Here is a 26,043-nt window from a genome sequence, read left to right as displayed (position 1 = left end):
GTCGTGCGTGTGTGTGTGGTCGTGTGTGTGTATGGTCGTGTGTGTGTGTGGTCGTGTGTGTGGTCGTGTGTGTGGTCGTGTGTGTGGTCGTGTGTGTGGTCGTGCAACCACAGACCCGCTGGGTTTGTGGATCATATTCATACCTATCATACATGTCTCGCCCGGAGATGTGTAACGGTAGGACTCCAAGTCATTCTTGGTGGGAACCTCCGCCCGGGCAGACAGCTCGGCCTTCAAATAGAGACCGTATCATCGCAGCACCTAGTCGCTCCCTCGATACGAGTCCATACGCTGGTGGCTACTGTTGTTGGAGCCGCGAGCCTGCGCGGACCCAACACATAAAGTCGCTCCCGGCGACCATGTCCATCGCAGCTTCCCGCTGCTTTCCGCTGTCCGCTTTGTGGTCCAGCTCGTCCCAAACTGGCTCAAGGTGGCCGCTTCCGAGTCGCCACTGCTCCAGCCATCGGGGACGTTGCGGATGTGCATGTGGTGTGGATTCGGCTCGTCCTCGACCAAGAGACGCGGGAAGAGCTTCGTGAGGAGTGCTTTCAATGATAGCAGGCATGCGCACGAAATGCCCACATTCGCCTCGACGCTCGACCAGATGATTGCCCAAAGGCCAGACATGACGTGGTCTCCCTGATCGGAGGAAATCACAACGGATGCTATCCGGGCCACGCTGACAAAGCAGACCAGGAAGCCGAGGGTAAACATTCCTATAGTCGCGAGCTTCTGCTTTCGGGGGAGATGTAGACTGGCTATTGATGGCATGGGCAGAACCAGGACGGCGAAATCCAGGAAGATATCAATCGCTGCCACGGATAGCCAGTAGCTTTTCGCGCTTCTGCAGTGGCCAGCCAAGCTCGGATTCCAGAGTTTGGCAGTCGGCGTGCATAGGAAGATGCCGGCAAAGATGCCCCATGCGACCGCAGGGACAAGCAGGAACAGCATGAAGTAACACAGCGCCCTCGTATACCGCGCGTCGAAGATGCGTAAATACTGGGCCAAGATAGACGCCTTTGTCACGCTGACTGTGACTGTCCAGACACAGTTGCAGGAGAGAATGAACCTGGCGATCAAAGCAACCTCAGCAGAGCTGCGATCGCCGCCAGTGCTCTGGGAGACGCTCACTGTTGTCATGACACACATCGACCAGGAGAGCACCTGCTCCTCGTTAGCTTGTGTCGTAATGGTATCAACAGCAGATGAGTGCGCCTACCAGAGCAAACATGATGGCATAGTCGTCCAGACCAAAGCAATGGGAAATACGACACCTCGTGTAGCATCGCAGTCCTACGACGACGGTCGCGACGGATGTCATGACGACTGTTGGTATCAGAGCCTTATTGCCATCGTGGCGAGATCCCCCAATGCTTGCTGCGGTTGATGCCACTGGAGCCTCCCGGAGAGGTGTGGGAGCATTCATCATGGAAGTGGGACATCAGCATCCTCTCTAGATGCTCGCGCACCGTCCTCCGGAAACCCTCTGATATGGGACCATCTTGCGGAGCTGACTTGCTTTCAAAGGTGCATGTTGAGGGCTGAATAATAATTTCGCCAGGTCTTTCAGCAGGAAACGGGGAAGCCTGCTAGCCTGTTCCTATTCCATTCGTACCTCCCTCAAAATGACAACGCCTACGATCTGGTGAAGGAGGTCGAGCATGGTAGCTTGACGAAGTAATCCTGGGGTTCCGCAAGCTGGGGGTCCGGAGCCCATTGCCGCATGTCTTATTCGTTTGCTGCCCCAGTAAGGTTTGATTAACCCATGGGAATCAACGAAGCTGCTGACCATAGAGCGGAGAACGTGTCTGGGCCCTAGCCCAGCGGCTCCCATGTCATAGCAATGAGTATTGGATGTGATGTATGCCTCGTTGTAGGCTTGTGGCACACCACATGCGCATGGCGCACAGAGGGATCATCTCGATTTCGTGTGCAATCGAAAGTTGGCTTCGACTCGACTTTCCTTCACATTCCCCTAGACGCTGCAACTCTCCATGCCTCGCTCCACAGAGCCTTGTTCTGTTCCATTGATTGCTGAGGTTCGCAACAAAGGAGACGAGAAACGTCGAGCGGGGACTATGCCTGTAAGCCATGCCCACACCAACATGGCAATCTCGATTTTCGAGCGAACCCTAGGGCTGTGGGAGTGTTCACACACGTGACTATGCTCATGGCCGGATATGTCGTGTCCCAGAGCACGCCACCTCAATCGTCTGGCTGTACATGTCTGCTAGCGATACCAGAATCGCCAACTTCACTTTTATTTCGGAATGTCCTGCTTGGGTCTGGACATGCTCTGGAAAAGTGCCATTTTCATCTGCATGTAAGCCTGGACTGTGGGATCGACCTCATCGTACAAGACTCCATTTGGGTTGGTTGTTTTGGCCGGCACCGTAGCGGTCCATGACGCAATGTCGGAGGCTTTGTTGTCACCAAGGTATTGATGAGCGTGAGTAGTGCAGGAGGAGGTGTTGAGTGATGATGACCGAGTACTCGAGGCCGTGGAGCTGGCAGTGCTAGGCATCTTCCTCCGGATGTCCTGGGCCTTGGACGCTTGTCGTGGTTGACAGTGGTGGGTGGTTGCTGAGTTGGCGCCTTCCCTTCTGTCGCTGGGCGATGGCATGATATAAGGACCAGCAATGCAAGCAGCCTGGAGGTGACTAGCGTGATTAGACCGACGGCGTGGCAAATATCAAGTCAGGTGTGTGTGTTTTTTTTACGCACACTGCATGCAATTGTAATAATGGTCGAGGCTGACCAGTCTCACCATATGACCAACTCGCGGACCAGTGTCAGGCAAAGTTCACCAACCATTAGAGATTGGACAGCCAGCGCACTGGCATAATGGGATGATTGTGGTGCAAGACGGGCGAGTAGAGGATCTCCTGGGCGTTAGAAGCACAGTGGTACTATAGGATAAGTGTAGACGGGCTGCATTAGGAGGGAGTATCAGCCATCAACAGGCGCTGCTACGCCCAGGTGGGCCAGAGGTACGGCAGTCATATTTGACAAATTCCGTCGCTGACCCAGCAGCAGCAGCAGTATACACCGCTCGGCATGATGATAATGATGATGATGATGATGACGGTCCACACAGTAAGGCGAAAAGGCAGATTGCGTTTGGGGTAAGGTAGGCAGCAAACGGGGAGCCAACGATGAGTGTTGCTGTGATTTGGAATGGGCAACAACTTTCAATCGCAGAGCTTGTCCCGAGATGGATGCGACCCAACCCGAGACGTGCTCCTGTGGCTCAAGACGCTCAGTAATAACGCCAGGACATATGAAGAACTCGAGTACAGCAGCAACAGCAGCAGCGGCATCATCTTGAGTCCGCCCCGAAGAGACCATTCTCCGCCAGCCCCATCTTCATCGACCTTCCCAATGCTGCAGCGGACGTGATCTTAAGTGGTGGTGGTGGTGGTAATGGTGGTGGTGGCGGTGCTGGTGGTTCTGAATGTCGCCATTTAGCCGAAACGTGTGGCATAACAAGCTTTAGAGATCCCATCTCATTCGTATAATTATATCAAATACCTGTTGCGCCCCAGGCGGTATACCGGAGGCTTCCGGTCCGGTTTCTGCACCTGTGGGTTATCTATCGTAGGTAGTAGGAGCTGTAGGCTACAGGCAGGTCCAATCGATCCGTTGTCTATTGACACCTCCTACTGGATCGTTTTCTGAAAGATTGGCGTTCTTTGAGTTCTTCTTCAATTGCCCCAGTCACATGGCAAGCTGACTCATTACCCGTGCAACGAACGATACCTGAAGCCTGAAGGGAACAGACGCCACGGCAAGGATCATCATCTCTGCTCTGCTACGGAGGTACCTCACCTAGGTATGGTATACCGAAAAGAACAATACCATCTACCTCCTAGTACTGTTGATGTAGCACACAGCACTCAGGCACCCGCCACAAACCGGCGACTGACGGCGAGGTTGGAAGCCAACCCAAGGCTACAGGTATATAGCATTACTGATAGCCACCTCACTCAATTGAATCACCATAGATCTAATCATTTACATGGCAACAAATACCCCCCTTAGCAATGCCTCCCGGGAGGCGTCTTCCTACTCCCACGGATCTATCAGCGCCGACGCCATACAGATGGGAGTATATATAGTGCATAGTAGGCATATGCAAATATTCGGAATTGGAAAAAGCGACGACCGCCACTCGCCGCTAGTCCACATCGCCAGCCCGCATGGCACCGCCGGACTGCACATGGTATTTCAGTTCACTGCATCTCATCAACATAAGGTACCTGTAACCTAAGTATAGTAGGAAGTATAGCATACTATGTGTGCGCGACCTCTGAAGGTAATGACCGCCCCTGACCGGACACTTCATTTTCAGGGGCGGCTCATATTCCTGCGTCATACGAGATTCAGGTAACACAATACTACTTGATTGACGACTACTCATATTACTACATACTGCTGTCACCTAAACCGGAGTGACCGGACCCGACAAACTGCAGCAAAGTCATGTAGGCTGCCGAAAGCATCTGCCGCATTCGAAATAGGCTCAATTCAGGAGGTATGTACAGCACCTCCAGTATAATGTACCTACCTGGTACATGGTGAACACTGCCAAGACTGCGGTACACAGGTAACACAGGATTCAGGTGCGACAGATCGACCCAAGTAATAGTGATGACCTACATCTGCCATGTGCTTGTGCAGAACTCCCCAGTGTATCGCCGATGATACCCTGTCATGCTTTGTGACCCTTTGCCAGGCCTTTAATAAGGGTCTTATCGCACATTGACTCCTGAGCTCATGACGGCTATAATAAAAGATTCGACACGTGGAGCACTAGATGTGCGGAAGGCTCACACTGTCATGCATACAAAGAATTGTCAGCACCTCGTGGTACAGCACTTTTTAAACCCTGAGGTGGCGCGACACGAAGCGACATAGTGCGATCATGTCAGCGTCGCAGCACGCTGCAAAGCATAAAAAATGGAAAAATAACAAAAACAAATCCTGCACGTTCAATCAAATGCAATGTCAGCCAAGTCTACTACTGTACCCAGTCAGTAGGTACATGTACCTCTAGAGGCTCTAGAGGTACTCTCTCCGTGCCTGCGTTGTGGGAACGCGAGAACGCGAGAACGATGTGATGTGATGCTGCCTGCCCTGCGGTTGACAGATGTTCTCGGGAACGGCCACGGCATGCTGCACTGCTGCAGAACAACCTGGAAGTGGAGGACATCAATAATAATGCTACCTCCTATCTCCTAGTAGGTACCTACCAGGTATGCAGCAAGCACATTAGGGCTGTTCTTATTAAGTGACAGAGCCTCGCTGCCTCGCACAAATGCGAATTATCTCACTCAGACTCCAGACTAAGGTAGGAAGAAGACTAAGACTGTCGACTAAAGACGGTAGACCAATCAAATACATACCATGTACTCTGCATGAGCATGATACTACGACAAAGATAATGCACGACCAGCCCACACCGGATTATTTGTCGTGGGAACACGAGTATGGCACCCACATGCAAGCCTGCAGTGACAGCCACAATACTACTATACTGTACCAGGGCAAGAGTCCCTATCAGTCAGCTGGCAAACACATCGCCACATTACCGTCCAGCTTGTCCACCGAAGACACGAGGAAGGTAGCCCCATCGTCTAAATTGCCAGTAAGGAATATGGGATAAACGAACAATAGCAAAAATCAACCTCGTCCACATCAAAACAGGAACTTCCAGACTGAAGATCCTAACAAATTAACAAGACTATGAACCCCCCTCCACTCCAATCATCCCCTCTATCCAACAGCGGCCTCACGCGAATTGAAGACAAGTAATAGCAAAGTGTAAATCCCACCTCATATTCAACAATACCACCTCACACCTATTCATTACCTTGAGTAGGAGGAGGATACAACCATCCATCCCTATCAATCAGCACCTACCCGCACCTACCTACCTGACCTACCTGACCGTCCCACGTGCTAAAATGTGTTGTGTTCACCCACCTTACTTAGGTACCATTATACCGTCCCCATCCCAAGTACAACAAAATATACTACATGCACAAACCTGAGACGCAGTAGCCCGTCGTGAGGAAAACATAAACACCTAACGAACTATCCATTGGGTACATGCACCGACCGTACCGTATACAGTCGAAAGTGACATGTCGGTTGTACAGGTAGGGACTGTAGCATTTATTGGTAGCTACCTTACCTTACCTTACCTTACCTTACTGCTACTATGATCTGTGTCCTTGAGAGAACAGTACCTACCTTATGTGGGTAGGTAGGGAACATCGGTGAAAAGGTGGAGTGGGACTCTTCTTGAGGTGTGTACATGGAGGAGGAGGACGAGGACGACGTATAATCGACTCACTAGTAATGACTACCTTACCTGAGGTAGGTAGGTACGTGTAGCTCTCCAATCGTCTGCGTGGGTCCTGTTGGGAGGGAGAGAATTCAAGAGGCGAACACGAAGAACAAAGAGCACACAGATTCAGAAAGAACACTACCCGAAAAAAGAAGAGCACAGCCGTTTCATCCTCTACAAGGTAGCTAGCTATACAAACTCATTAAGAGAGATAGAGAGAGAGAAGAACTATCCTCCCAAAGGCGCTCCGCGCAGACTTTACGATTATTGCACAAAGTGACCCGCCAAAGCAGCGATAAAGGCAATGCGATGCAATGCAACCAGGGTATACGCATACTTCAATGTAGTAGTGTCATGTTCGATCCGTTCCAGTGTATTACTCTCGATCCCTCTCCATGTCCTTCTTCTCATGAAGCAGACAGTGTTCTCATGTCTAGCGTCTCGTGAAACCGAAGCTCGGCGACCACGGTCTGGAAATCTAGGCCGCAGCCGCGCTCACGGGAGCTGGAGTCGTCTTCTCTTCCGGTACGCTCGTCGTGTCCTCTGCCGCGCCATTCGTCGTAGGTGTAGCATCCTCGACCTTGTTGCTGCTTGTGATCTCCTTCAATTCAGACGTAGCGGAGTGCTCCTTAAGCTGGCTCTCCAGTGCTGCAATCTTCTTCTCCGCCTCACTCCTGGCTTGCTCGGCTTGCTCAAGTTTCGTCTCTGCTGCTGTAAGCTGCTCGGCTTTCTTGGACGCGGCCGCGGCATCAGACTTGGCCGACTCGAGATCCTTCTCGGCGGCTGAGAGCTTAGTCTGGAGGTCGGTCGCCGCATTGGAGGACTTTTCGAGGTCGGCGATCTTGGCCTGGAGAGTGGATTTCTCCTACAAGTGATGTTAGCAATGCGACTAGCATTCAATGTCCGCGGAAATGTCTGGTCTTACCTCCTGTGCTGCCTTGAGCTCCTGCTCGGCCTGGCTTGCTTTTCCGCTGCTCTCCTCCGCCTGCTTCTGAAGCTCAGCCAGCTTCATCTCCGCCTCTTGCTGCTTCTTCTTCAGGTCTGCACTCTCTTGCTCGACAGTCTTCACCTTGGCAGAAGCATCGTCGGCCAGCTTCTTCGTCTTCTCAAGCTCCGCCGTGTGTTCTGCCTGCAGCTTCTTCGCCTCTTCCTCCGAGCTCGATGACTTTGCCTTGAGATCTGCTACTTCAGTCTTTAACTTCTCGACCTCGGTAGAGCCAGCACTCTCCAGGCTTTTGATCTTCGCCTCGTCCGCTTTGAATGCTTCCTTCAGAGCAGAAAGCTCCTCAAATAGCCTGTTATGCGATATCTGGAGGCTGTTCTTCTCAGTTCGTGCAGACTCAAAGTCCTTCTTGGCGGCTTGAATGGCGGCCTGCGAAGAATTCTTGAGCTCCTCGTGCTCGCTCTGCAGAGCGGAGAGCTTGTTCTGGTGATCGCTCAGCTCTTGAGCGGCAGCGGCACCCTCTTCGGATGTCTTCTTGAGGTTGGAGTTGGATTGTTCGAGTTGGGAGACCTTATCTTGCGAGGCAGCGAGTTGTTTCTGGACGGCAGCGAGACGCTCTTCAGCAGATTTGCTGGCAGAATCGGCGTTCTCTTGGACTGAAGCAAGTTTTGCTTGTGCGGCCTCGAGCTCCTTTTGAGCGGTGGAAAGCTTGGCCTCGTAGTCCTTGACTGATGCTTCACTGGAAGATTGGAGAGCGGTAATCTTTTCCTGATGATCGGCGAGCTCCTTCTTCGCGGCGCTGAGAGATGTGTCGGCGTCTTGCTTGACGACTTTCAGCTCATTCTGCAACCCGGTGTGCGCAGTCTGCAGAGTCGTGTGCTTCTCGGTCGACTCATTCAACTGAGCCTGGAACGAGGCAAGCTCAGCCTTCAAGCTCGTCTCCAACTGTTCCCTCGAGTCCTTGGCCTCTTGCAGTTCCTTACGTGCGGCACTGGCCTCTTGCTCCAATTGCTTGTTGCTCGATTCCAAGGTCGACAGCTTCTCTTGCACCGTCTTCAGCTCGCTTCGCGCATGATCGCGCTCTTGTGTGACCGAGTGCGACACTCGTTCCAGCGCTTGCTTCTGAGCATTGGCAGCCTTCTTGTTGTCGTCCAGCTCTAGTACGAGCTTCTGCTTCTCGGCATCGAATTGCGCCAACTGTGCCTCCAGCTGTGTGACCTTTTCTTTCAGTACGGCAATCTCTTTCGTGACGGCCTCTGACTGTGTGCGGGATTCTTTAAGCTCCTTCTCCTTGGCAGCGAGCTCCTGTTCCTTGGTCTGGAGCTGTGCATTGCTGGCTTTCAGCTGCTCTTCCACCTCTTGAAGCTTCTCCTTAGGCACGCCGGGTGTCGAAATAAAGTTGCCCATAATGCAGTCGATGGGGTGGAGGGAGTTTCAATGTTGAGGGAGGTGGGATCCGTAGGTAGGCAGAAATAAGTACCGTAATGTATAGACTGCCCCGTGCTTTAGGTGTCAATGACCGAGGAGGACTCTGACTCTGTAGGCAAGAGGTAGGTAATTGCGGTACGTATCAGAAGTTACGCTGGAGGAGGCAGAGGCAGCAGTGCAAACTGGAAGTGAAGATCAAGTCGTCACCGCTGTGCGTTGACTGGCAGTCGCTGTGTGTTGTTGTTTGCTGGGATCTCTTCGGGGCGTCAATCGAAGAATTTCGATCCTTGCAATTTAGCGCACGGTAGTAGCAGCTACACTAGAAGAAGTAGGACTAGGAGGTGGACGGGAGGTGCTCGAGCTTCACGTCTGTGCCTAAAATGCAATCCCCTCGCTCGACGCTGGCTGGCTATGAACGGGAATTGCACCGAACTACATGTACCTGACTTACTGCTCAAGGGATACAGCACCGACTTGCCCTGTGTACCTCCTACCTCCTAGTGCTTTGTCAACATGGTGGTTGAAGTTACCGTGGTTGATGATGGTCCGCCGCGGCGCCGTCTACCTATCAGGACCTGCCAGATGCCCGGAGCTTGAGTGGAATGAGGCGTATCGCTCTGCAGGGGTGGTCCTTTACTGCTCTGCCAAGCCTGACGTGGCGTCCATGTATAGGTAAAAGGTGCACGTACTTGGGAGGTGACGATACCTCCTATGATGGAAGAAAAGAGGGAGTTGGGCTCTGGCTGTACGGCTCAGGGTGGGAGGGGAGGTACATGTAAGTAGCAGTACGAAGTCGCAGTGTCACATGCTGATCAGTGTCCTTGCATTTCTAGCTTCAACGCAGGGCACACGGTTCATGCATGCCGTGGATTTTGACACAATAATGTGGAGTTTGATATACCTTCTTCACAACGGCAATCTGCAGACGCGTGCGAAGTCATGATATTTCATTCAAATGCAAATCATATGAGAGTATACGCTCAATGCCATGCTATGCCATGTCTCAACATCATCATCACTCATTAATCCACGCCCGGAGCGGGGGGCTGCGGCGTGCTAGGCTTTTCCTCGCTCGCGGCTTGTCCAACACGCGCAGGCTCTCTTCTCTTCTGGGCGAAAGGGTTGTTTCCACCCATCAACATGTTGCTCATCATGTCGAACATCGGATTGCTCTGGCTAGGAATCTTGATACCAAAATACATCTCTCCCACCTGTAGGAGCGGCTCATCCCAAGCCGGCACTTCTTTCAGGTGTGCAGCATAATGTTGTTTGAGCTGCTTGAACAAGTCCGAACTGCCTCGCTGCACGGCCAGTAGCAGTAGACCGAGAAAGTTCAGAAGTGGTAGTGAGGGGTATATCCTGATATCCGAGCTCGGGCTTGATATCGACTGTACGCCGAGTCCGGGATGTGAGGTACTCAAACGAGACGTGAAGAGCAGGAGCGCCTTGTTTGCAGCCCTCGTGTTGCCGATGACCAGGTACGGAAAGACAGCTCGCGCAGCATAGTGACTAGCTGTGCTGGGTTCGTCATCGCTATACCACGTGTACTCAAGATCTGCAAAGACTTGTGCGCTATCGCTCGTGCCCAGTGTCAAGTGTCGTTCCGCATCGTAGACTTCCCCCTCTTCTGCGTATAGTGTTCCAATGACATGGTGGAGCTCCGGGTCGCCTGCTGGAAATTCGCCATTCTTGCTGGACCATTCTACAATCCCTGTCACGAATTTCTTCTTGCCAGGCTCGTTCGGTGGGAATGCACGTAAGAGTGACATGAGACGAGCCTTGTTGGCAGTGTCTGGTTTCAACTCGCCTTTGCCATATACTTCGATCAGGTATATGCTGAGATCTGCGCCGGATCCGCCTTGACCAGCTTTGAGCAGCATAAGGGCGCCATTGTAGAGGATATCGATGGCAGCAGGAGGGTCAGATTTGACGTAGCGGTTGGCGATGGTTCGGAGCTGTTGATGCGCCTCGTAGTAGTCGCCTTCTTCGATTCTTGGTCGCTGTCAGTTGGAACTTGAAAGGACGGTTTGTAAGACGGCATACTTGGCCTTCTGACGTGCCAGCACCTTCTGGATCTTGGCAGACATTTTCTCAGCGGTGGCAAGGTAGGTAGGTTGTCACGGTGAATTAGGATACATGTATGGCAGAGGTGAACACTCATCTTGCAAGCTTGAAAGTTGGGCGTGTGATCGTCATTCTGGCGAGCCTCAGGCAGACAAGGATTTGACCTCACTTTCTAGCCCAATTCTGTCAGCTCCTCTCAACCCCATCGTTGTTGAGAGTCACGCATGCATGTTTCTGAATGCATCACTATCGACAAACGCAGCCACCTTCGGACTACAGGTAGGGTCTGGTAGTTCTGTCAATCGCAAAGGATATGGTGCCAGACGTCAAAACGTGCAACCCGTTACGGATGGTTACTGTCCTTGACTTTCGTGTCGTCAAGCAAGAGTCATCTGATGCTGGGCATGGCACAACATAGCCTCACATACTCACACTTCCAAATTGGCGTGGCGCACACAAATCTTCGAGTCATATATCTGGCAAGTGGTGAGTACTGTAGGAGAAGTCTCGATTTTTGGCTTTGATGCACCCCACGTTTGTTGAGAACTTCTTGTATGCACATATGGATCTCCTGTCTGCAAAATCCGGTATGACAGATGTGAAAAGGTCTGCACAGAATCCCCTCTTGCACCACACAAACAGCAACAAGGACCAAGCCGGAAATAACAGGCACTATGACACGTATGGATGCCCCGCATACCCATATACGAACCGCCAGCATGGAGTGCGTTGACAACGATTGACCAGGTCAGCAACGTATGTCAGAACCCGCAGTTATTCCTTCTCGACAGATCTTGAAAGGATTCTGCCGCGGCGTGTGGCTGCAGATATCGAGGGAACTATGATTGCTGTAAAGCACGAAGATAGAGGACCAGGACGAACGTATAGAGGGTGGCACAAGGGCCGCATACTCTCTGGTGCTTCGATTGCGCCAAAGAGATTACATAAAATCAACCTGGAAGCTGGCATAGAAGCCTCCGCCTCGCGCACAGACCCTCTAACACAGTCAACACAGTGTGGATGGTCCGCCTAAACACGTGATCTGATGACTGAGCCTGGCAGCAGGGTCTGGTCTTGGCGCGTCATCTGGAATTCTATCGCGTCGCGTCGCGGCTTCTCTATCCACATGTACCTTACCCAGCAGACGCCGTGGGCACCTTGCATTCCAGGTCCACCCATTATCAGAGAAGGGCTACTTCGTCAATTCGCAATCAGAAGCGCAATGTCGTTAAAGTCCAGCCAGCGCAGCGCGCTCAAGTCTCATCTGAACGCGGACAGGTTCAATAACACGACATCGTGCCTCACAGCACAGAGAGGCATGTCATGAGCACATAGTCATTCAGCGACTACACTACCGAACTACGCTTTCTTATGCCCAGCCAGACTTCGTCTGGCTTCTTCGAAAACCCCTCATGCGATTCTATTTGCTGCTGGTACAGCTCAAAATCGTATCTATGGAAGGCGGTTCCGACGATGAGCGCCAGCTCCATATGAGCGACATTCTGCCCCACACAAGCACGCGGTCCAAAGCTGAAGGGGTTGAAGCATATCTTCTGGCGTGGCGTCAGGTTCTCAGGAAGCCATCTATCAGGCTTGAACTCCTCCACATCGGGTCCCCAGACGTCTGCGTCGTGGTGTATGGAAAAGCTGGGGACCGACATCACAGTGCCACGCGGAAAGAAAGTTCCCTGGTAACTGACCCCTGCCGACGTCACGATTCGAGGAAGACCAATCGCTGAGGTGGAATGCAGCCTCATGGCTTCGTCTATGCAACGTCTCAGGAAAGGCAGATTCTTCACCTGGTCGTGCGATGCGATTTCCGCGTCGGCAGGAATGGTAGAGTCAAGTTCTGCTTGGAGGCGTGGCACGATGCTGCCCGGTGCTGCCCGCTCTCCGTGGAGGATCCAGTAGAACGTAGCCGCAGCCGTATTTGAGACAGTGTCGCTGCCAGCGATCAGCTGCGTCAAGGCTTCCGAAACCAGTTCATCTTGCGACATGGGATTCCCGCTGCTGTCCTTAGCATTGACCAGCATATCAAGGATATCGTGGCGTTCGCTTTGGTGCTGTCCCTTCTCGCTCGCTTGCAGTCTCTTATTCACGGCAACAGTGGCGATACCATGTAGATTGCGGACAGACTCGAGGCCTTTTCGAAGGAATGGGTCCGGCAAATACTTGGCCCATGGTCGCAGTGGGAGTAGAAGACCTAGAGTTGAGCTCACTTCACCTCTTCGGTTCAGCGTCTCGGCGCCAGGTGCTAGAACGATTGGACCGTTTGGTTCGAGTTGTGCCTCGCACTCGTCTTTGCCCTTTGAGACCATCCCAAATGGCGCGCCGAACGCGAGGTCGCCGATGATGTCGAACGCAATATACGTGCACCAAGGCATCATGTTGATCCTGGCGAATCCGGTTCTCTCGGTCGGCTGCGACGAGATGCGATCCAATTGCTCAACCCATCGCCGAAGATTGCCAGCCATGTGCGTCTCAAAGGCATGCACAGATGACGGCGAAAAAGCGTGTGCGATGATCTTGCGCTTCCGCGTATGCTCTGCCCGATCACGAACATTGAACACACCTGGCACGCCAGAAACGAAGGCCTCGTAGAAGTGGCTGCTAGCAAGTCAGTCTCCGATACGTAAGAGGATTTGTCGCTCAACGTACTCCTTCAAAAACCCATTTCCGTGAGCATAGACGGTCTGCAAGCCTTCAGGTTCCGCGATCGACATGTGGTTGTAGCCAACCCGAACAACTTTGCCATACTTCTTGTGGGCATAGTCAACCCAGGCGAACTTCTTGCCGTTCCTTGCGCCCAGTGCCAGCCATAAATTCGTGAATTTGGCTAGAAATGGGCCTGGGATATCCTGGAGGTGCTTGTAGGTCGTGAAGTACGGCAGCACGTAGTAAAGCACGAGCCAGACAGGCGCCAGCACCGCAGCGATAACAAGATACTTTTGGAATGCCATTGTCATGCTTGACGAAGGGTGCGGTGTCGTCTGTCAAGCTTCCAACCACGAGACATATACTGCTTACATTCCGACGAACATGATACCGTGCTGAGCTGCATTCGCCTCCGAGATACGGGTGGAACTTGGTCCACTCTTGCCGTGCAATTAATTGTATATGCGACGAAGCACAACACCAGCCACTGGCCGTCCGGGTTCGCGCACGGCGTGCAGCTGCACCACTCCCCGCCCCCACTCTTGGTCGCTGCAGGGGTTATGCCTATCCGGAACGTGGATGCATAGCGATGATCATGAACACGACATGGACGCAGCGCGTGCTGATGATGAGTAACACGAGCGAGATGTGCTTTTGGTCGAATCCGCCCTGGACCATTCAACTGAATTGGACAGCTCGAACCAGCCAAAGTCCTGCCAACCGAAACACTCAGCGCCAACACCCACACCATGGCAAGTCTAGAGATGTTCCCAGATATTGAAGTCCTGTCACAGCGTCATTTGCCAGAGAACAATCGAACCAATGTATGCTGCAACATATTCAGGCAGAGCGCAGCGGGAGCTGACATCAGTACTAGATCGTTGTTGTTGGAGCGGGACTTGGTGGTCTTGGCGCAGCCATTGCCTTGCTACTTGCTGGACACAATGTACATGTTCTGGAATCGGCTTCACAGATTGGAGAAGTAGGAGCAGGCATTCAAGCTCTACCAAACTCGAGTCGAGTGCTCATACAATGGGGCCTTGGGCCCACCTTGGCGAAGCTGGCCACCGTCCCGGTGCAGGTGGAAATGTTAGGCTGGAAAGGCAACGCGATCACACAGTACGACTTCGGCGCAGCAACTAAGGAGTATGGCGCGCCATTCTGGGACTTCCATCGAGCCGATCTTCACGGAGCGATGCTGGACAGAGCTCGAGAATTAGGCTGTACCTTCCAGACGAAGGCGCGAGTCGTCGACGTTGACACCTCACAAATGACTAGTGCGACTGTTCTGCTCTCATCAGGCGAGAAAATTGTTGCAGACCTTGTGATAGGGGCTGACGGCATTCACTCAAAATGTCGTGAGATCATGCTCGGTGGACCTAGCCCTCCAGTGGCGACCGGTGATCTAGCTTATCGTGTTCTTCTCGGTACTGAAGGCATGCAGAACGATCCAGATCTGGCACCCTTCTTGAAGACTCACCATGTGCGATATTGGATGGGACCGGGTGCGCACGCAGTCAGCTACGTCCTACGAAATGGCCAACAGATCAATGTTGTACTTTTGGTGCCCGATGATATGCCCGCAGGAGCTAGCACGGTCGATGGCAATGTCGAAGAGATGCAAGCACTTTTCCAGCAATGGGACCCACGAATCCCGAAGCTGCTGCAGTATTGTCAATCCGTCCAGAAATGGAGGCTATGCTTTCGTCCAGGTCTAGAACGACCGTGGTCGAATGAGGCTGGCACTTTTGCACTTCTAGGGGACTCTGTGCACGCAACTTTACCCTACCTCGCAAGTGGTGCAGGAATGGCATTGGAAGATGGTGCTGTACTCGGACATTGCTTCTCACGCGTCAGCGACAAGCGCACACATGCCAAAAAGCAGGCGCTGGCCGTGTATGAGCAATGCCGGAGAACTCGGACCGAAAGAATTGTAGAGCGTGGCAACGTCCAACAATACCTATATCATGTTGACGATGGCGCTGAGCAAGAAGCCAGAGATGCTCGCTTCCGAGCGTTTGCACAAATTGAGAAGCTCGTCGAGGAAGATGGTATGTCGACAGCAGAGATTCAGCTACCAGACGGTTTGGAGATTGGCTCTGATCCCCTCGCATGGAGGCGCTTCGGTGTTGGCAGTTGGCTGATCAACTACGACTGCTTGGCGGACGTACAAAGAAATTGGCTACATTTGCAAAGCACAGAACCACAATTTAGATCGTCTCTGTGAAGCTATCAGTATCAATGATAATCAGCTTTCTGCTTGACACGCCCCTATTCGCAGAGCGTCTTACACCAAGAAATGCAAAGTTTGGGAGATTTTTTCCCAAAGAGAGCCTCTCTAGTGAAATCGAGATATACTCCGTCAAGTCGAAAATCGATAATCAACCCAGCCTACCTTAGTGAAACGACTCGAGTGCGGGCGCCACTTCACGTCGCTTCTCACCGACATCTTGCTTGTCCTCGGGGTGCATTCTGGGTTCGAATGTTCACCAAATAGGCGCTGATTGTTTCGATCGACATGACTAGGCGGAGATGTTCATGCAGACATACGGTGCAGCAGAAGCTTGATTTCACGAAACTACGTTCAAAATCGCTTTGCATGTCTACATTTTCAGGAACTCACTGTAGTACTGCTGTAACCACAACGAGGCTTCCGTCTCGATGGCTTGCCCTTGAGCAGCATCAAACGATGCTATGCTTCCCACGTACCCATCGGGGCGAACGTTGACGATTGCCACATTCGTATCACTCATTTCGCCAACCCACTTCTCGGCGCAACTCTTGCTCCCAGAGTCCTTCTTCTGCGCCAGATCATCAAGATATATCGTCCATTTGCTGTTCTTCAGAATCGGCGGCAGATCTGCGATTTCGAAGCTGGAATTGGCCGCACTCGTCACCAATGCAAATGTGAAAAGCTTGCTCGTCGTGGTATATCGTGCTGGCTGGAGATACGCATCCCGCGGAGATGTCGACGCGGGCTTCTTCTGGTACGATGACTGCGCTGCAGTGGATACCGAGGAAAGCAGAGATTGCGTAATACTGGAATCCATGGCCGAGAGGAAAGGCATTACCTTTGCCACATTCGAGCAGAAGAAGTATACTTTGAACTGTCCCAGCATCGGGACGTCGAGCTGGATATCTACCGGGTTTGCATCGATGTATCTGGTGACTTTTGCTGGTGGGAGGAGGCATCCTGGCTGTATCATACATTTGGATGTAGGCCCATTCAATACGTTTTGGTCGTACTCCACACCTACACCGGAAATGAAGCGCACGTGCTTCAGGAAATTCTGCGCCAGAGCTGCTGGGTCGCCATCGTGGAAGGCGTTCGCATGCTCCAGATCGAAGCTAATCAGGTCCTGGGCAATTTTTCGCCGTTCTTGTTCGTAGGTGGAAAGAATCTGATGTTTTGCGAGCCCGCGAATACAAAGATTGAGTTTCCATGCGAGGTTCAAGGAATCGTGCATCGAAGTATTCATGCCTTGAGCCGCCTTCGGTGAGTGCGTGTGGCTTGCATCTCCAGCTATAAGGACTCTCTGACTCTCGTCAGTGAAACGATTCGCCACGCGCTGGCCAATCTGATATATTCCAAACCATTCGACGCTGGTCCAAGAAAGTGCAAAGGGTTGCAGAATCTGTCGGGCTCGTTGCATGACATAGTCCTGCGTGGCCTCGGCCTTGGAGATGGCAGCACCGTCTTCTGACTTGAGCTCAATATAAAGTCTGGTCATGTTGCGCTCGCGAGGTATGCACAAGACGCTGCCATACTTGTGAGAATAAACCACTGCTTTGCTCCAGAGGTCTGGAAAGTCGGTGTCAATCTCGCCATCGAGGACAGCCCAGATGGCTTCCGAAGAGGCTCCTTCTGCAATTGCTCCTGGAATGCTGCGTCGAACTTGCGAGTGCGCTCCATCGCAGCCGACCAGGTAGTCCGTCTTAATGCTCTGCTTGTCTCCGGTCTGCTTGTCTCGATACGTGATCCTAAGCGATTGGCCGTCATGCTCATATGACAAGAACTCGGAGTTACGCTGCACCTGCACCCCTCTACTCTGCAGGTCGTCCAAGAACACTTCTTCAACCATTCCTTGATGCACCAGTAAGATATATGGGTCCAGCAAATCTACGACGGGCGGATAGTGCACTTCTCGACCCGTTCTTCGCAAGGTACTGTCTGAGGACGAGCTCCAAAAACATATGTCATATATCCTGACGCCTCTTTCGAGTAAGGGGCCTGCAAGTCGCATCTGTCGCAGTGTTTCGATTGTCTTGGGCTGCAATCCATCTGCCCGGCCAGTCGACGTCTTGTCCGGTCTGTCGTCCAGAATGGTCGTCTTGATCCCGAATCGAACCAGATTTGCGGCCAGCATCAGACCAGCCGGACCGGCTCCCACAACGACTACTTCACTGCAGTCTTCCAGCAGGCCATTGTCTGCGTTTTCCATGAGTATACCAGGCGACATATTGTGAGTGAGCTTTGGAGTTTTGCCGTTTCGGTAATGGCCGAGAGGAAACGGATCGGGAGACTGTTTTTTGCCGGCCATTCTGGAGGTTTGCCATTATTGTTTAAACGTGGACGTGTGTAATCGATTCGCCACTCTCCTTCTCCTCCTCCTCCATCTTGCAACTCGCGTGACTTTCGCGAAGGTGGTGGTGTATGCTATAGCACTAGCATTAGCTCGCATGCCAATGCCGCCAATCCCTGCGATACGATAGCTTGAGCTCGATAGGCCAACTCCAAGCACCGCAACTCGAACTGCAGCAGAACTTGCAGAAGAAGTGAGGGCCAAACTCAAGTTCCACTTTCGCTGTTTGTGCCGTACACTAGTTCTACGGCATCTGCAGCATGCTAATCATTAGCCTGCTACGTGAATCCATGTAGAAGGATTACACAGGGCACAGGCTGCTGATTGCACAACGGATACGGTGTGAAAGGATGACCACAGGAAGCTTGTCAATCACAATGTCAAGCAGCTTGGTCATGGATCGAACTCACTAGCAGCACAAGCAAGCCCTTCTACAGCCGCGAAGACAACATGGGCCTCTTATCGGTGGCCAGTGTTCTAGATCGGGCGGGCAGCTTCACCAACGCTCCCATCTTCCTCTCGTTCCTCTCGTTCGACAAACGCCTTCTCTGTCATTCGACAACTGACGTCCTACAAGTCTAGACACGCATCATTTGGGGATAGAAGTCCTTGGGAGTTCAGAATGGGCAAAAAGCGAGTTCTGGTCAGCTACGGTATGGTATGGCTGTGTGCATGATCCTGTCTACCGAGCTGATCATTTGGAACATGAAGGAGTGGACATCGATGCGGTAGCCGGCTGGCTGGGGTCATATGGCGGCGAAGACAGTACCTCTGACATCTCGAGAGGACTGTGGGCAGGCACCATCGGGACGCAAAGGCTGTTGAAACTGTTCGAAAAGTACAACATCAAAGCTACTTGGTTCATTCCCGGACACAGTCTGGAGACATTTCCAGAGGACTGCGCAGCGGTGAGGGATGCCGGCCATGAGATTGGCCTTCATGGCTATAGCCACGAGAATCCTGCGGACATGACCTTCGAACAACAGCGAGACGTGCTGGATCATACGTATAAGCTGCTGACGAACTTCTGTGGTAAGCCACCTCGAGGGAGTGTTGCTCCTTGGTGGGAAACGAGCAAAGAGGGTACCGAGCTCATGCTGTCGTATGGCATCGAGTATGATCATTCGATGTCTCATGAGGATTGTCAGATGTACTGGCTACGCACGGGTGATCAATGGACAAAGATCGACTACACCAAACAGGCGAAGGAGTGGATGAAACCACTTGTGAAGGGAGAGTCTACTGGTCTCGTCGAGATACCCGGATCCTGGTATATAGACGACTTGCCTCCCATGTGAGTAAAGCTGCTCGATCGCGCTGTCGGTCGTTGTGCTGATGATACGTCAGGATGTTCATCAAGAAGTCTGCAAACAGTCATGGCTGGGTACGTTGAATATATTCCGGCCTTACCGACGACAAAGGCGAAGATCATCACTGACTTTGAGACCACAGGTCAATCCGAGAGATGTAGAAGCCATATGGATGGTAAGATTACTGAAACCTGACCCAAGACATGGCATCATGCACTGACTGACTGGCTGATCTTTCCACAGGACCACTTCGACTACTATTACCGAGAGTACGACGAGTTTGTGTTTCCCATGACGATCCATCCAGATGTTTCCGGCAGACCTCACGTTCTGCTGATGCACGAGAGAATCATTGAGCATATCAACAAGCACGAGGGCGTAGAATGGTACGTGTCCACCCACCCACACACACCCTTCGACCAACTTCTTGTCGTACATGGCTGACGTGGCTGTAGGGTCACCATGGAACAAATGTGTGATGATTTCAAGAGCAAGAATAGTCCTCCGGCGGGTGCCATGATGCCAGCTTCGAAGGAAGAGGTATTGAAGAAGCTGCAGTCGCAGTAGTGACAAAGTCTTGAGATGCTTCTGGTGGTGTCAATCGGAGCTGTCACGATGGAAGAAGACATGAGTGTTGAGATGTCTGTGAAAGTAGATATCACGTTGAAAAAGCATTCTTCACTCGACCGTAACATTTGTGTGTAACATATAACATCTACCGATTCTCCATGTTATGGAGAGATGTTACAATGTAGCCTCGCTGTGGTATGGAATTTGTCCTCTACCTCCTGGTCTCCAACACTGTGCAATGCACAAATTTCTTATCGTAGGAGTGGGTCGTTATGCAGGTACCACGACTGACCCTGGAGTACTAGTAACTAGTAACAAGGTACGCCGCTGACAACTCCCACCCTTGTGTCGGCATGTGATGGCTATCAGAAAGTGGTCATGACATCCACATCCAACGCAGCTATAATAACTACACGATTATTCCGTTGGCTGTTTAAAAAAGCTCCCATCAAAAAATCATCTGCCCCAAACCCAACCGCACTCCTACGACCAACCACCACCACCACCAGCATCACCACCTTATCCTTCAAAAAAACATGCCTTCAGCTCTAACCCCACCTCCCTATCCTCCTCTCCGCGAAACAAAACTCTTCTCACCTCTCCGCCTCGGCCGCCTCAACCTCTCCCACCGCATCGTCCTCGCCCCCCTCACCCGCATGCGAAGCATCCGCTCCGACGACGGAATTTTCCTCCCAGGAGATTTAACTCTCGAATACTACACACAACGCGCCAGCAAAGGCGGTCTCCAATTCACCGAAGCCACAGACATTTCCCTCCACGCAAGCGGCTACCCCGGAGTTCCCGGAATTTTTGCCCAAAAGCAAATTGAGGCATGGAAGAAAATTACGGATGCGGTGCATGCGAAGGGAGGGTTTATTTTTTGTCAATTGTGGCATACGGGGAGAGCTTCGCCGGCGAGTTTTCGTGGGGGGGAAAGGGCTTTGGGGGCGAGTGAGATTCCTATTCGCGGGAAGGCGTTGGATGGGACGGAGTATGAGGAGAATCCGCCGAGAGTTGCGACGGAAGAGGAGATTCAGAGTGTGGTTGAGGCGTTTGCGAGTGCGGCGAGGAATGCTGTTGAGGCTGGGTTTGATGGTGTGTGGTTTTTTTCTTTCTTTCTTTTATGCTTCAAGTTTCACGGTGCATTGATTACATTCGGCTGACTAGAGAATCTTTTGTTACACAGGAGTTGAAATTCATGGGGCGAATGGCTATCTTCTTGATCAGTTTCTGCATGACAATGTCAATCAGCGAACCGATGCGTATGGTGGATCAATTGAGAATCGATGCCGCTTTCCGTTGGAGGTGATCACAGCGGTTTCTCAAGCGATTGGCTCAGACCGAGTCGGTATCAGACTGTCACCGTTCAACTACTTCCAGCAAGTCTTGATATTTCATAATGTGCCTGAGCATCAATTCTAACGAGCCATGCAGAGATACCAAGGATAGCAACCCAATCGCTCACTGGTCCTACCTCTGCGAGCAAATCATCAAATTACCCACAGAACTTCGACCCGCCTACGTCCACAGCGTAGAGCCTCGCTTCGACGAAGTGCTCGACGAGCAAGCCAAGTTGGACGCTCTATCAGCATACGAGACGGGCACGCCCGAAATCACTCGCAAGACAGCATACTCGCTAGACCCATTCCGAAAGATTCTGAACAAAGGCAATGTGTCATTGATTGCAGCCGGTGCTTTCAATCGTGACAATGCTTTGCCCAAACTCGAGGCAGATGCTGCAGATCTGATTGTCTTTGGTCGCTGGTTTATAGCCAACCCAGACCTCCCTCGACGACTAGCAGACGGTTTGGAGTTGAATCCGTATGATCGAGATACATTCTATGGCGCGGATCCTCCGAGTAAAGGCTATGTGGATTATCCCTTCTTTGGAACATCCTCGTGAGTTTGATATGAGAGCGTTTAGCGCGGAAAACAGGGGTTGTGATGAGGGAAGTGAATAAGTACATTTTATGTCGATTGTTTGTGCAGCTCCTGAAGTGGGGACAAAAAAAAAGTAGAAACTACCCCTGTCCTCTTGGCAGGTCTCTCCTCGTCTTCCCCACTTCACTTCCCATGCGCCCCCACTTTCGGCCCTCTGCCCTGAACAACACCCGCTGCCCTATCTATCTCTCCCACACCTTTTCCAAAGCATCGCCATCATTCGTAGCCGGAACATGCAAGTAGAGTACCGGGCAACGTTGTATAGCTCTCAATTGTGCTCTCAGTGTCGAATCTCACCTTTCCAAAAGCAACACCATCACCACCACCATCACCACCACCACTCTCCCACCGCTTAATCATCATCATTCATCACCACCCACCCATCCATCACCTTACACGTCCTACCCTCTCTCCCTCCACCACTCACGCCGTATCGTCGTCTTCTTCGTCGGGGTCCTATTCGGCTATACTTCCCCCCCTTCTCCTTTCTTTTAGGACTGTACCGAAAAAGAAATGTCCCCGAATAGATGGTATTGCCAATATAATGGATGTGGACGTGATTTTGGTCGTCGTGAGCATTTGGAACGACATTCGCTGAATCATGCGGATGGAGAATTTACTTGTGAGAGATGTCGAGCACATTTTAAACGGGCGGATTTACTTGGTGAGATTTACTTTCTTTTTTTTTTCTTTTTTTTCTTTTTTTGTTCGATAGTTTACTGTGGTGTTGAGATGGGTCGAGAGTGGGGATTCTTTTGGTGATATTGATTTGATCGGTGAGCAGAGGTACACTACAACCAGGGTTGCACTTCTACTCTCTCCTTCGTATTGACTACAGGCTGTGTGACTCTAGCAAAGGTCGGCAATGAAAGACCCCTTCGAGCCTTCATATATTATTAGAAGCCATTCTGAGTCCATGCTGATAGCTTGGCAGAAAGACACATAGCTCGACATCGGCGCAAGGACGCTGAAGGTAGTCAGCTCATGACTCGCAAGAGACTCTGGAAGGACGCCAGCGGGAATATTGTAGCCAAAAGACCAGCCTTGGACGAGGGAGCCGTCCGCTCGACTAAGCAAGCTTCCACAAGTCTGCGTGGCACAAGCCAACACTTTCCTCCTTCGCCTCCTGGCAGTGCGTCGTCTATTGAACCTGCATCTGCCGGGTTGTTGAACGCAACAGGAGTACCAAATGAGGAGGCAGTAGCTCAAGAACCATATGGGACTTCGTTGAATACTCAGATCCACGATTTCGACACAGACAATTTGTTCTGGGAGTCTTCGATGCCCCTGGCTTACAACCCAACATTGAGCAACGAGCTATTCGACGATATCTTCCTGCCGGATACTGCAAGTTCTTTCAACATGCCTTACACCACGCAAAACAACTACAATTGGCTTTTCGATATGTCCCTCAGTTTCTCGTCTGGACATTTGCAGCCTCAGCCTCAGCCTCATGTGCCTGTAGCGCCGGTGATTGGGACCAATATAGCCACGGAGCAACCTTTTCCCAGCCCAGCTACGACACAAAACTCCAGTACGATAGATTTCGACCCGAAGCAATCGCTTCCAAACACCCTGGACGAGCACACTTCCCTAATTTCAGTTGGAAGTGGAATCTCGCATCAGGTGCAGGGTCGTCAAGATCAGCCAATCGTTACCTCGTCTCCTAGCTCACGGTCTAGTCGCGATGCCATCAGCGTAGCTTCAAGTGGACGCAGAAGAGCAGCAGCAACACAGCCCAGCTGCCAGGACATGTCCAAGGAAAACGTCTCGCAACCGAGCCAGGAGTTCCAACTACCTCCTGAATGTCCATTGTCACGACTCGATGCTCGCACTCGACTTCCACGTCTGGATGAATTGAGCAGAGAGCGCCTCATCGATCTGGTAGAGCGTTGTTCGCCCACCTTACCCGACGGCAGCGAAATCGTCTTCGACAATCCTCTCCTCTCTCTATCGAGCTTACAAGGCTATCTAGATCTCTTCTTCACCCGCTTCAACACATCCTACCCACTCATCCATCTCGCAACTTTCGAGCCCAACGAAGTCGAACCCATTCTCCTTCTCACCATCCTCTTACTGGGCGCCACATATGCAGATAAAAGCGCCCATCAGCTCGCAGTGTGTATTCACGATGTTCTTCGTCCTCAAATTTTCGCAAATCCGGGCTTTAGCGCGAAGCCGGATTTGTGGGTTTTGCAATCTATTCTTTTGACAGAATGTTTGGGCAAGTCTCGGGCGGGTCAGAAACAACATGATATGAGCCATTTGTTTCATGGCATGTTGATCAATTTGATTCGGCGAAGTGATTGTCAGACTGCACATCCGGATATGAGTGTAGCGAATAACGATCAGGATCTTGATAAGCTGTGGAAGGACTGGGCGGGTCTGGAGCAGAAAAAAAGATTGGCGCAGATATGTTTCGTGATGGTGAGTGCTGTTTCACTTGCAACAGCTGTGTGATCTATCACGAAGCATTTGCTAATATTCTCTCATTTTCCAGGATGTGGAACATGCGGTACTCTTCAGTCAGTCTCTATGTATGTCCGCTTTCGAGCTACGTACAACTTTACCCTGCTCGCAAGTCCTGTGGGAAGCAAATTCCGCAGAAAACTGGCGTCTAACTCTCCAACAAGTAAGCACACACATATTCCACTCTGCGTGCTCTCCGAGACGATAACTCGAAAACTCACGCGCTTGCAGAAATCCAACCGTCCTCCTCCCTTACTTCTAGCCGTCCTCAAAACCTACTTGACGCCCACAGATGCAAGTAAACGAATCCTTCTCGACTCTCTCTCCCGAACCATCATTCTCCACGCTCTCATGTCGATCTCCTGGGACATGAACCGACGAGATCAAACTTCCCTCGGAGTCATTGGAGGAGGAGCAGACGCTGGAGATGGAACTTGGCAGAATCGAATTTCCCAATCTTATAATGTCTGGAAACAGGATTTGGACTCTTTTTGCGCGAATATGCTCACCACTACTACTAGAACCACAAGAAGAAGGAGAAGAAGAAAAGACCACCTCCCCCCAGATGACGCCGACGATGACAACGACTACGACGACGACGACGACGTGGAATGTTGCATGATGAAGCAGCAGCAGCAGCAGCAGCAGCAGCAGTATGCAAGCTATCAAAACTTCGCCGTCGCATACAATTCTCTCTATCATGCCGCTCAAATTACATTACTAGCAGAGATTTTGGATCTGCAGATTTATGCTGGTGCGAGACATATTCTCGGTATGTATACACTACACCATACACACACACACACACACACACACAAGAGAGTTGAAAACGCTCAGAGGCTTTGTTCATCCACCCATTTACACCCAAATCACGTACTAAACTCTAACACTAATCTCTTCTTCTTCTTCTTCCTCCTCTCCCAGGCCGCCCCGTAACCCGACCAGACTACACCCGTTCGCAACGCGTCGTAAAAAAATGGGCCAACGAAACCCCTCTAAAAGCTGCCCAAGCCGCTTGGCATGCAGCTTTTATTCTTTATGAAGCGAATTTTTCTCCCCTTCCTTCTTCTTCTTCTTCTTCTGAAGGAAAAACAGGAGGAAAAGGAGAAGGAAAAGAAAGAGAGGGAAATGGGATTATCATCGATTCCTTCCATCATCCTTGGGTGCTGTTTCTTGCGACGTTGACGATTTGGAGTTTTTATCATGCGCGGCCGAGAGGGGCGTGTGGGGTACGCAAGGATAGTAGGGGTGAGAAGGATGATGTTGGGGAGGATGGGGAGGAGGAGGAGGATGAAGAGGAGATTATATGGGATGCCAAAATTCATATGCATCAATTGTTGGAGTATATGATTCGATCGGAACCGAGGGAACTTTTGAATTTTTCGCCTGTGACGGGGAGGAGGAATTGTGAGTATTTTTTTTTTCTTTTTTCTTCATTCATTTTTTCGCCGAAATCAAGGATGCTGGTATATCATCATTATCATCATCAGAAAATACTGAGCTCCTTTACTGACTCATTTAACCCATGTATTAGGCACCGCCGGTTTAACAGCCATCGTCGTCGGACAATTAAGTAAAATCCGCTGGGGAGTGGTACATGACGGAATGGTGATATTGAAGGGATTGGTGCCGTGGCGCTTGATTAATGAAAGTGGGAGTATCTAGTAGAATTTGATGACATGACATACATACATACTCTTACGCCGAAGAGGGAAATATGTCTTGGAT

The 26,043-nt window shown here is 51.4% G+C and overlaps 11 protein-coding genes across 11 annotated transcripts; 5 read left to right on the top strand and 6 right to left on the bottom strand.

Annotated features, from left to right (window-relative positions):
* Positions 1 to 298: 298 nt before the first annotated feature.
* On the bottom strand, positions 299 to 1,321 carry SEPMUDRAFT_142183 (uncharacterized protein; the record flags this gene model as incomplete). Its single annotated transcript, XM_016902991.1, has 3 exons — positions 299 to 451; positions 514 to 1,086; positions 1,220 to 1,321. The coding sequence occupies 3 exons, from the start codon at positions 1,319 to 1,321 to the stop codon at positions 299 to 301; spliced, it is 828 nt and encodes a 275-aa protein (XP_016760104.1).
* A 114-nt stretch (positions 1,322 to 1,435) lies between these two features.
* Positions 1,436 to 2,124, bottom strand: SEPMUDRAFT_126348 (uncharacterized protein). Its single transcript, XM_016902059.1, has one exon. The coding sequence runs from the start codon at positions 1,832 to 1,834 to the stop codon at positions 1,601 to 1,603; it is 234 nt and encodes a 77-aa protein (XP_016760103.1). The 5' UTR covers positions 1,835 to 2,124; the 3' UTR covers positions 1,436 to 1,600.
* Positions 2,125 to 2,260: 136 nt separating this feature from the next.
* Positions 2,261 to 2,623, bottom strand: SEPMUDRAFT_117932 (uncharacterized protein; the record flags this gene model as incomplete). Its single annotated transcript, XM_016901386.1, has 1 exon — positions 2,261 to 2,623. The coding sequence occupies one exon, from the start codon at positions 2,621 to 2,623 to the stop codon at positions 2,261 to 2,263; it is 363 nt and encodes a 120-aa protein (XP_016760102.1).
* Positions 2,624 to 9,636: 7,013 nt separating this feature from the next.
* Positions 9,637 to 11,083, bottom strand: SEPMUDRAFT_149793 (DUF410-domain-containing protein). The gene is made up of 2 exons (XM_016905772.1): positions 10,767 to 11,083; positions 9,637 to 10,715 (listed from the first exon to the last, which is right to left on the bottom strand). Exons 1-2 carry the CDS (start codon positions 10,808 to 10,810, stop codon positions 9,746 to 9,748), a joined length of 1,014 nt encoding a protein of 337 aa, XP_016760101.1. The 5' UTR covers positions 10,811 to 11,083; the 3' UTR covers positions 9,637 to 9,745.
* A 266-nt stretch (positions 11,084 to 11,349) lies between these two features.
* On the top strand, positions 11,350 to 11,820 carry SEPMUDRAFT_117929 (uncharacterized protein; the record flags this gene model as incomplete). Its single annotated transcript, XM_016901385.1, has 2 exons — positions 11,350 to 11,468; positions 11,535 to 11,820. The coding sequence occupies 2 exons, from the start codon at positions 11,350 to 11,352 to the stop codon at positions 11,818 to 11,820; spliced, it is 405 nt and encodes a 134-aa protein (XP_016760100.1).
* Positions 11,821 to 11,968: 148 nt separating this feature from the next.
* On the bottom strand, positions 11,969 to 15,685 carry SEPMUDRAFT_149792 (cytochrome P450). Its single transcript, XM_016905771.1, has 2 exons — positions 13,446 to 15,685; positions 11,969 to 13,394 (listed from the first exon to the last, which is right to left on the bottom strand). Exons 1-2 carry the CDS (start codon positions 13,751 to 13,753, stop codon positions 12,134 to 12,136), a joined length of 1,569 nt encoding a protein of 522 aa, XP_016760098.1. The 5' UTR covers positions 13,754 to 15,685; the 3' UTR covers positions 11,969 to 12,133.
* Positions 11,969 to 15,685, top strand: SEPMUDRAFT_149790 (FAD binding domain-containing protein). Its single transcript, XM_016905770.1, has 2 exons — positions 11,969 to 14,266; positions 14,320 to 15,685. Exons 1-2 carry the CDS (start codon positions 14,192 to 14,194, stop codon positions 15,667 to 15,669), a joined length of 1,425 nt encoding a protein of 474 aa, XP_016760099.1. The 5' UTR covers positions 11,969 to 14,191; the 3' UTR covers positions 15,670 to 15,685.
* Positions 15,686 to 16,749: 1,064 nt separating this feature from the next.
* Positions 16,750 to 19,951, top strand: SEPMUDRAFT_164307 (Arp2/3 complex subunit Arc16). Its single transcript, XM_016908108.1, has 6 exons — positions 16,750 to 18,678; positions 18,737 to 19,319; positions 19,373 to 19,409; positions 19,478 to 19,510; positions 19,579 to 19,721; positions 19,791 to 19,951. The coding sequence occupies exons 1-6, from the start codon at positions 18,648 to 18,650 to the stop codon at positions 19,900 to 19,902; spliced, it is 939 nt and encodes a 312-aa protein (XP_016760096.1). The 5' UTR covers positions 16,750 to 18,647; the 3' UTR covers positions 19,903 to 19,951.
* On the bottom strand, positions 16,763 to 19,951 carry SEPMUDRAFT_126342 (FAD-binding monooxygenase; the record flags this gene model as incomplete). Its single annotated transcript, XM_016902058.1, has 6 exons — positions 19,791 to 19,951; positions 19,579 to 19,721; positions 19,478 to 19,510; positions 19,373 to 19,409; positions 18,737 to 19,319; positions 16,763 to 18,678 (listed from the first exon to the last, which is right to left on the bottom strand). A coding segment is annotated over exon 6 (1,189 nt), but the record flags the coding sequence as incomplete, so codon positions are not given.
* Positions 19,952 to 20,441: 490 nt separating this feature from the next.
* On the top strand, positions 20,442 to 21,808 carry SEPMUDRAFT_164306 (12-oxophytodienoate reductase; the record flags this gene model as incomplete). Its single annotated transcript, XM_016908107.1, has 3 exons — positions 20,442 to 21,000; positions 21,092 to 21,284; positions 21,340 to 21,808. 3 exons carry the CDS (start codon positions 20,442 to 20,444, stop codon positions 21,806 to 21,808), a joined length of 1,221 nt encoding a protein of 406 aa, XP_016760095.1.
* A 1,022-nt stretch (positions 21,809 to 22,830) lies between these two features.
* On the top strand, positions 22,831 to 25,980 carry SEPMUDRAFT_67422 (uncharacterized protein; the record flags this gene model as incomplete). The annotated part of the gene is made up of 6 exons (XM_016909787.1): positions 22,831 to 24,273; positions 24,347 to 24,478; positions 24,547 to 24,921; positions 24,970 to 25,087; positions 25,240 to 25,722; positions 25,850 to 25,980. The coding sequence occupies 6 exons, from the start codon at positions 22,831 to 22,833 to the stop codon at positions 25,978 to 25,980; spliced, it is 2,682 nt and encodes an 893-aa protein (XP_016760094.1).
* Between the last annotated feature and the right edge of the window lie 63 nt (positions 25,981 to 26,043).

This window comes from Sphaerulina musiva (genome assembly GCF_000320565.1).
Source record: "Sphaerulina musiva SO2202 unplaced genomic scaffold SEPMUscaffold_6, whole genome shotgun sequence".
Classification (NCBI taxonomy): domain Eukaryota; kingdom Fungi; phylum Ascomycota; class Dothideomycetes; order Mycosphaerellales; family Mycosphaerellaceae; genus Sphaerulina; species Sphaerulina musiva.
Note: the sequence above shows the minus strand (reverse complement) of the source record. Positions and strands in the feature narration are given on the sequence as shown.

Coding starts and splice junctions, on each gene's coding strand:
- SEPMUDRAFT_149793 (XM_016905772.1), bottom strand. CDS start 10,810: ATGTCTGCCAAGATCCAGAAGGTGCTGGCACGTCAGAAGGCCAA. Junction 10,716..10,766: donor CTGGCACGTCAGAAGGCCAA/GTATGCCGTCTT, acceptor ACAGCGACCAAG/AATCGAAGAAGGCGACTACT.
- SEPMUDRAFT_164307 (XM_016908108.1), top strand. CDS start 18,648: ATGGGCAAAAAGCGAGTTCTGGTCAGCTACG. Junction 18,679..18,736: donor GCGAGTTCTGGTCAGCTACG/GTATGGTATGGC, acceptor TGGAACATGAAG/GAGTGGACATCGATGCGGTA. Junction 19,722..19,790: donor AAGCACGAGGGCGTAGAATG/GTACGTGTCCAC, acceptor ACGTGGCTGTAG/GGTCACCATGGAACAAATGT.
- SEPMUDRAFT_149792 (XM_016905771.1), bottom strand. CDS start 13,753: ATGACAATGGCATTCCAAAAGTATCTTGTTATCGCTGCGGTGCTGGCG. Junction 13,395..13,445: donor GGAAATGGGTTTTTGAAGGA/GTACGTTGAGCG, acceptor ACTTGCTAGCAG/CCACTTCTACGAGGCCTTCG.
- SEPMUDRAFT_126348 (XM_016902059.1), bottom strand. CDS start 1,834: ATGGGAGCCGCTGGGCTAGGGCCCAGACACGTTCTCCGCTCTATGGTC.
- SEPMUDRAFT_149790 (XM_016905770.1), top strand. CDS start 14,192: ATGGCAAGTCTAGAGATGTTCCCAGATATTGAAGTCCTGTCACAGCGT. Junction 14,267..14,319: donor CAGAGAACAATCGAACCAAT/GTATGCTGCAAC, acceptor CATCAGTACTAG/ATCGTTGTTGTTGGAGCGGG.